Source organism: Lygodium microphyllum, chromosome 5, assembly GCF_053477565.2.
Source record: "Lygodium microphyllum isolate KBCC chromosome 5, Lygodium_microphyllum_v1.1.10, whole genome shotgun sequence".
Taxonomy (NCBI): domain Eukaryota; kingdom Viridiplantae; phylum Streptophyta; class Polypodiopsida; order Schizaeales; family Lygodiaceae; genus Lygodium; species Lygodium microphyllum.
In genome coordinates, this window is record NC_141139.1 from 86343723 (window position 1) to 86352796 (window position 9074).

A 9074-nucleotide genomic window follows, 5' to 3' on the forward strand; every position below is an offset into this window, starting at 1 on the left:
CTCCTCCACTGTATGCGGCTCCTCCTTGAACACCACATCACGGCTCGCGATGATCTTCTTTGCCTCTTGGTCATATAACTTGTAAGCCTTCTGCTCATCACTATAACCCAAGAAGATACATTTTCTGCTTTTTGGTTGTAACTTGTTTCTCTTCTCATCTGGAACATGTGCATAACATTCACATCCAAAAATTCTGAAATGTGAAACAGATGGTTTCTTACCAGTGTAAGCCTCATGAGGTGTTTTTCCCTTGAGAGCCTTTGTATAGCTCCGATTTAGAATGTAGGCTGCAGTATTAACAGCTTCAGCCCAAAAATGGTTAGGCAATCCCTTGCCCTTTAGCATGCATCTTGCCATCTCCACAATGGTGCGATTCCTGCGTTCCACAACACCGTTCTGCTGAGGTGTGTGAGGCGTCGTCAATTGACGCTTGATCCCTTTGCTCTTGCAAAAGCCTTCAAACTCCTTTGAGTTGAACTCACCACCACCATCTGTTCTAAATTTCTTCACACTTTTCCCTGTTTCATTCTCAACAAGTATTAGCCATTCTTTAAACTTACCAAAAGCTTGAGCCTTATCACGAAGGAAGTACACCCACATCTTCCTACTGTAGTCGTCGACAATCAACATAAAATAAGAAGATCCCCCCAAGGCCTGTGTAGGCATCTTACCACACAAGTCAGCATGCACCAACTCTAGAGAAGCCTGTGCTCTATTCTTGCTTTCTTGTGGAAATGCCTTTCTTTGTTGCTTGCCCATCATACAAGCTTCACATGGTTCCTTCAATTCAGTTATTGTAGGTAGGTGAGCAACCATACCTTGCTTTTGCATCTCCTTCAATATTGCAAATCCGATGTGTCCAAACCTTTCATGCCAAAGCTTACTTGTGCCCACTCCAGCGGTGGCTGTAAGAGCACTTAGCTCATACAAGTTGTTCCTTCTTTCTCCTTTGCCAACAATTGTGCCAGCACTATCAATAATTTCTGCACCTGTCTTCTTGAACCTCACTTCATGACCAAGATCAGTTATGGCAGCAACTGATAAGAGATTTCTCCTGATTTCGGGAACATACAACACATTTGAAAGCTTTTTGACTTCACCATTTGCAGCAACAAAAGAAATAGTACCTGTGCCCGCAGCAGGGCATTTAGCATCATTTCCAACCGTCACAGTGATGGATTCTTATAGAGGCTGCATAGAACTGTATAGACCTTTCTTGTTGGTCATGTGACGGGAGGCCCCACTATCCAACACCCAAGAGTCAGTGGTAGATTCTTCTTGCGCTGAGGAGCACACTTCCTCAATGTTCGCCATGAATAATTCCAACTCTGCTTCAGCCGTATTGGCTGTCTCTTTCCCTTTACTTTTAAGAGTACCATTCTTTTCATCTGCCTTCTTGACACGGCAATCTGCAATTGCATGTCCTTTCTTCTTACAGTAGAAGCACTCTCCTTGAAACTTCTTCTTGCCGCCCTTCTTCTTTTTGTCACCATCATTTTTGGTGGAGGAAACACCTTTGCCTTTTGCATTGGCAGAGAATGCAGCATCTCCATTGTTGCTTCCTTCTCGGGCTTTTAGCCTCAACTCCTCCTCCATTAACAATGCACAAAACTCCTCAAAAGTCAAAACTTGAGGTCTCACCTGAGTATTAAGGGTAGTTACTAGTCCATCAAACTTTTGTGGAAAAATCCGAAGACACCTCCGAGCTAGCTCTTTGCTAGTCTTTTGTATCCCAACGCCAGCCATCTGGTCGCGCAGATTCTTAATCCGAGTGATGAATGCTTCAACCGTCTCTCCTTCAGCAAACTTCTCCGCTGCTAGTTGATTCTCCAAGTTTTGAATCCTTGTTTGGTTTCATGTTTCATACTGACTCCTTAGTACATTCCAAGCCTCTGACGCTTTGGTTGTATGCTGAATCAGAGTCAAAACACTGTCAGAACAGCTTGTAACTAAGGCACACAATGCATCTGCATTCCTTCGTTTCCAAGCTCGTAGAAAATCTGTATTCGGAGGAATCATCACACTAGGATTTGATGGGTCGGGGGTAGGCTGTGGTTCTGCGTCAGTCCCCAGCACAGTCTCCAGAAGCTCATAAGAATCAAGGATAGTTGTAATTTTGAACTTCCACAAGGTGTAGTTTGTACCATCTAACTTGCCTTCGCTGAAGGTTGGTGGACGAATCCTCAGTGTTTGAATAGCCGGTACAGCAGCACCACCTCCTGCACCGCTTCCTGATGCGCCAGAAGTGCTTCCCGGAGTCGACATCATTTCTCTTTGCTGTTGAAGCCTTTGCTTCTTGCACACTCTCTGATCTCTAGATTCCCCTAGGCTCTGATACCATGTAAAATATTACACGGCGCAGCGAATAGAATCTGAGAAAGAGATAGAGAGTACACAACAGATAAGAGGAAAATCAGTAAATTCTTTAACTCCAAACAACTGATACAAAGATGGCTATGTCCACCCGTGCGCTTCCACTGTGTGAAGCTTAGATGGCGATCTAGACAGAAGATAGGTGAAGAGTTTAAGGCTAGCTGGAACAACAACTCTGACTGGGTGAAAGATGAGTGAGTGATGGCTGCGAAGGGGTTTAGCTTTTATAGCCCGCGAAGGTCATTAGGTCGGCCTGCTGACCGACCTACCATATGAGCCTCCACTAGTCGGCCAGGGAATATTCCAGGGAATATGAGCCCCTTTTAACTCCCTTACCACGCAACTCAATGCAATGTGCCTCGAGTTGCTACCAGCTTAACCACTCCGTCTAACCCAAAGATTAGACCCACAACAGTCACCTTTTTGCCATCCGGTCACATAGACCTCATCTGATATACAAGTCAGGACTCAACCAATGTCCGGGCTCACATTTGGCTTCTCCTCATAATGGGGGCCTTACAACTTTGAGCACCATGGATCATTGGTAGCATCTAATGAGGGTGGGGCATTGATCATATCTAACAATAGCAAGCGAACCAAGGAGGAAGTGGGGACGATTAGCTCATAAGAACCACCATTGTATAGTCACTCATCAAGAGAAGCTACTTCCAACATGGAATAGAAGTGCAAGCCTACTATTGCAAAAATGGGGATGATAGCACTATTGATAATATGATTTTGGTGGTACATATATGATACGGGTGTCAAGACAACTAGATTATTATTGCTAAGGGTTTGTATATTAAAGAATTTTGTTTAATTGTTTCTAGACAATGGGAACACTTCTTTAAATAGTTTTGTCCAAGTGTGCATAAGAAAGATATTGGGCGTTTATGTGAGAGCATTGCAAAACTGGGAAGTAGCACCCTAACAACTACTTTCTATGTTTGGTTGAGTAATGGATGCAGACCTCACTAATCATTAGCAATGAAGACTTGCATATGTTTGTGGCCTTCTAAACAAGAGTGCAAGATAGTTGTGTCAAATATTTAGCTAGAATATTTGAATACGTACTCTAAGCCTTGAGTAGGATAGAAGCAAACATATGATTGACTAACTATGATATTAATGACTCTAAGCCTTGAGTAGGTTCCGCCCTGCCTGGCTTTTCACCCATTTAGATTGTATCTACTCGAGTATATAAGACCATCTTTTAGCAACATTGTCGGATGAGATGGAGCCAATATGCAAGGTGGTGTCAATGACTCTTCTCTATTCACCTTCACCTCAGAGGTTGTCTGGTGTTCTCAAATTTCCACCTGACTACGCTATATTTATTCGATGAAAGAAGCACATCTTTTAGTAAGATTGGCTGATGGGATCGGGCCAATATGGAAGGTGCCACTATGGAAGGTGCATGGCAGGAGAGTGGCATGCTTATCCAGAGGGAACGTCGCCCTCGAGGATACTGGGAGACGTGGCGGCAGCGCCGAGTAGAAACGAGAATATCACGCGCGGTCACGTCGAGGCCAGGGCAGGGGCCGCTCGCCTATAAGTATGGTCGAGGCCTCAGCTATTTTGCCTGCATACCGGCTAGTGCGAGGAGTCCCGTACAATAGCTCCTGTTAGCTTGTGTGTAGTTGGTGGTGATAATCAATATGGCGGCTCGTGTGTTTTTGTTGGAAGCACTGTTGGTGCTGTTGGTGATAGTGAGTGAAGTGTCGGCGACGTCCCGCGGTCGAGAGGAGGAGCGACGTCGGGAGGAAGAGGAGAGGGAGCGGGAGAGGAGGAGAGGGGAAGGGTCGAGGGAGGAGTGGCACGCGAGGCTGCGGGCGTGCGACAATTTCTTCAGGCAGCAACGGCGAGAGGTGGAGGAGGAAAGAGAGTCGTCGCCGTATTACAATTCGTATTTGTCATGGAGGTCGGTTGAGGGGAGAGGGGTGACGCAGCAGCAGCCGTCCCGCGCGTGCTGCGAGGCCGTGGAGCGCATCCCCTCGCAGGACCGCTGCTACGCCTTCCAGCAGGCTTACGGAGGCGGCGAGCGCCGCCGTCGTTATGAAGAGGAGGACGTCTGGGCGCAGCGACGAGAAGAGGAGTCGGAGCAGCAGCGGAGAACCATGACCGCCCAGATGTCCTCTCGCCTCCTCCAGCAGTGCAACCTTCGCCCTCGCGAATGCCGTGCAAGGTCGTCCCGAGGTATGTTGTCTAAATGATGCATTGCCCGTCATTTTATTTTATATATCAGCAGTCTGTTATAATCTATATCTATTTTAGATGCATTGCCCGTCATTTTATATATGAACCTAGTAGATTCCGTCATTTAAACCTAACATAATCTATACCTATTTCGTTTGTGCCACAAGTTCTCTCTCATCGGTTTATAATTGTATATTGTCTCTCTTATAATTGTCTGCGTTATTTGCCATGATCGAATGGCATATGAACATAAAGGATATGATCTAATTGATATGCATTATTTGCGATGATCGAATGGCACATGAACATAATGGATATGATCTAATATATCAATTATTCTCTCTTGTAATTGTCTCTGCTATTTATTTGCCATGATTGAGTGGCATATGAATGCAATGGATATGATCTAATATATAAATTATATTCTCTTAAGATGATCTAATACATCAATTATGGATATGATTTAATATATAAATTATATTCTCTTAATTTGTGATGATTGAATGTCATATGAATGTTTGATCTAATAATATATCAATTATTTAAGTCGATGTTAGAATCATGGTTAGATTCAAATCTAGAGCTTATGTACTACTATTAGTTTTTTGAGAATATTTTATCCTTGTTGGGTACCTTGACTTACATTTGACAATAGTTTGCGCGTCCTTAGTGTATTTGTCTTCGAGTACCTAGTTTTTTGAGAATATTTTGTCCTTGTTGGGTACCTTGACTTACATTTGACAATAGTTTGTGCGTCCTTAGTGTATTTGTCTTCGAGTACCTAAATTGGAAGTTTTGAAGTATTGGTTGTATAGATACTGTGTGATTGAATGTAGATTTTGACCTAATATAATATACTGCTACAAAACATGTCCGCTAGCTTGAATTGACCTACATTTGACAATAGTTTGCGCTTTCTTAGTGTATTTGTCTTCGAGTACCTAAAATAATATACTGCTACAAAACATGTCCGCTAGCTTGAATTGACCTACTGTCTCGACCTAAAATAATATACTGCTACAAAACATGTCCGCTAGCTTGAATTGACCTACATTTGACAATAGTTTGCGCTTTCTTAGTGTATTTGTCTTCGAGTACCTAAATTGGAAGTTTTGAAGTACTGGTTGTATAGATACTGTGTGATCGAATGTAGATTTGGACCCTAATATATACTGCTACAAAACATGTCCTCTAGCTTGAATCGAACTTTGTGATCGTTCAACATAATATTATCGCTATATTGTCAACCAGCTTGAATTGAACTGTTTGATCCAATGCAAGTATAATTGAATATATATATAGCTACTAAATATAATATTATTGTTATATTGTTAGCTAGCTTGTTATATCTCTAACCTTCGTTGTTATATTGCTACTAAATATAATATTATTGCTATATAGTCAACTAGCTTGTTATATCTCTAACCTTCGTATACTGTGATTTTATATTTTGAGTTATATTATGGGCAATACGATGGATTACTAATTCTTAATGCACTGCTTGTATTTGTTTGCAGAAGTGCTCATGGACGATTCTTATTGGTGGTAGAGAAGTGGGCCACCTTTGCCGCAACATGCGCAACTAGGATTGTTGCCGCTACTCAGTGCTCTCCCATTGATCGGTGGGTGTGCCATCTTAGACGAATAAACACCCCATGTAGGGTGTACTTTGTCCGATTAAAAAAATGTATGGATGAAGAGGGGTTTGTGTGTGTGTATATAGGTTTTACCAAACAGGCGTAAATATACAAGAAAGGATTTTGCTAAAAGGTTTTTGTTTGAGGTTGCTAAAAGGTTTTTGTTATTTTTATGAGCAGTTTCTTTTATTTGTAACTTCTACTCCCTATAGACTTTATAATATTAAGTTGTATCAATTGTGTGTGTCTAGTAATATTGTCGAAATTTGTATAAAAGGTTTTTTTAATTTTTATCAGTAGCTTCTTTTATTTGCAACTTCTACTCCCTATATAGACGAGACAGTTGCATATGCAACTAACCCGCATATGACTTTCCATCGAATTTTTATGAGATGATCGAAGTTGCATGCATGAAGATAACCACATGACTGCCTCTCCCATTTGCAGTTCAATGCATGAAAATAATGAGGATGAGTTAATTGTAACGACCAACGTTTTTGTTATATCCAAGTCTCATTACATTAAGCCAGCTCAAGTTGCATGACCTATGTGCTTTTTTAAGGGCGTCATGAAAGGTTGATATTGTAGGTCTAAACCATTTGTGCAAGCCTTTTTAAGGTGTTATCGCAGTCTAAAATCATTTGTGCTTGTCGTTTTTGGATTGACAATGGTTGTGTGTTTGCTGTTTATCCAAAGCCCATATGCATTTTGTGTGTGTGTGAACTCAACAAATTTTCATAATCTTATCCAAAGCCCATATGCATTTTGTGTGTGTGACCAACTCAACAAATTTTCATAATCACGTTGTGAGTTAGAAAATTTCTGTGTGGTTGAGGTTGTTGACTCAACAAATTCATAACCCCATGATTGAGAGTGTTGTATACCATCATGACAAACAATACTACCCATCACAAACCCGCAAAAATGCTTGAATAAACAGCTTGCAACATGGACCCTATTGCGTGCTACCTAGTAATTAATTGATTGATTCGGGGGTAATCTATTGATTTGTGGAGTGGTTTTTTAAATTGTTGGGATCTATGGAGAGACCTATCGAACCCTCCACTTTGTTAGACCTATGAACCCTCTTTAAGTGTGTTTTATGTTCTTATCAAGAGTGGAGGGGTTTGATCACTTGATTTACACCGAGGGAAATAGTTGAAATATTTAGAGGACGATTTTCAAGGGGCCATGTGAATCATCTGAAGCATAGAAGACAATGGTCGATCTCTCCGTTAGAATAAAAAAGTCAATATTAGAAGACCTAAAAAATCTTTGTAGTTTTGGCCATTTTTTGTGATGGTTTTGAAAAATTGTCGTAGCATAATGAGCCTCTCCATATGGGGAAGGCAAAGAGTGCCATTATAGGTAGTGATGCATTGGTTTTGAAAAACTAGAGTGCCATTATAGGTAGTGATGCATTGGTTTTGAAAAACTGCTGAAGCATAATGAGCCTCTCCATTGTGGGGAAGGTAGCATAATGAGCCTCTCCATATGGGGAAGGCAAAGAAGAGTGCCATTATAGGTGGTGATGCGTTTGGTTTTGAAAATTTGTTGAAGCATAATGAGCCTCTCCATTATGGGGAAGGCAAAGAAGAGTGCCATTCTAGGTAGTGATACAAAGGGGGTTTGTAGCTACTTCTACATGAATCCCTAGAGAATCACTCACGCTTGAGTTTCATCCCACCCCTAAGAACCACTCACTCAAGAGTTTCTTCTTATTGTTAAGAAGCATGTCCATTAGCCAAGGCCAATGAATTGACCCAAAGGAGTAGTGGCACATGTATAGGGCAACTCAATGCTTGAAGCTCTTATTGGCTACTTCATGAACCCCTAGAGATCACTCATGCATGCTTGAGTTTGGGTAGTACTTGATCATCCCATTTTTAAGAAGCATGTCCGTTCAAGGCCAGGGAATTTAGTGCTTGAAGATCTCACTTCTTGAGGATGTGCTAAATGCCAAGGCCAATAGTGGCACACAAATGTTATATATAGGGTTGCTTCTTCAAGCTCTCACTTCTTGAGGATGTGCTAAACTTACAATTCATGAGGATGTGCTAAACCTACAATGCCACTTCTATGTGAAACCCCTAGAGAATCACTCACACTAGATTTCAAGAAGTACTAGTTGATTATCCCATTGTTAAGAAGCATATCCCCTTTGTTAAGGACAATGAATTAATGAGTAGTGGCACACGAATGTGATATATGGGGCAACTCAAATTCTCACTTCTCAAGGATGTGCTAAAGCTACTGGATGGACTATCTTAGGTAAAAAGATCTCGGTGCTTGAAGCTCTCCCTTTTCTCAAGGATGTGTTGAAGCTATTGGATGGACTTTATCTCAAGCATGTGCTTAAGGCTAGATGTAGAGTTTGGTTCAATTTTGGTGATTTGATAACATCTCATTGTAATGTGTGCCAAAGATGTTTGTTAAGTCTTCTCTTAAACTATCAAAGTTGTTATGGTGAAGTCACATCTAGGGGAAGTGGGTGGAGTGGAATAGCACACTAGATGTAGATGGAGTTTGATCAACAATGCATTCTAATGTGTGCCAAAGATGATTGTTAGTCAACAACTTTGTCTCTAGAGTTGTCAAAGTTGTTACGATGAAGTCACATTTAGGGGAAGAGGATGGAGTGGAAACATTCCACTCCATTGGTACTCACAGCAAGACCCTATTTAGGGTTGGGTCACACCAACATAGTGGATGGGAAGGTAGACTTATAGTTCGATCATAATGTGTGCCAAAGATGATTGTTAGTCAACAACTCTGTCTCTAGAGTTGTCAAAGTTGTTACGATGAAGTCACATTTAGGGGAAGAGGATGGAGTGGAAACATTCCACTCCATTGGTACTCACAGCAAGA

The 9074-nt window shown here is 41.5% G+C and overlaps 1 protein-coding gene across 2 annotated transcripts; it reads left to right on the forward strand.

Annotated features, from left to right (window-relative positions):
* The first annotated feature begins 4016 nt into the window (after positions 1 to 4016).
* Positions 4017 to 6419, forward strand: LOC148036086 (uncharacterized). Of its 2 annotated transcripts, none has more exons than XM_087679077.1 (2): positions 4017 to 4569; positions 6087 to 6419. In XM_087679077.1, exons 1-2 carry the CDS (start codon positions 4032 to 4034, stop codon positions 6116 to 6118), a joined length of 570 nt encoding a protein of 189 aa, XP_087535203.1. In that variant the 5' UTR covers positions 4017 to 4031; the 3' UTR covers positions 6119 to 6419. The 2 variants fall into 2 exon arrangements, with proteins under 2 accessions (XP_087535203.1, XP_087535204.1); XM_087679078.1 differs by having other exon boundaries at positions 6090 to 6405.
* Positions 6420 to 9074: the final 2655 nt, after the last annotated feature.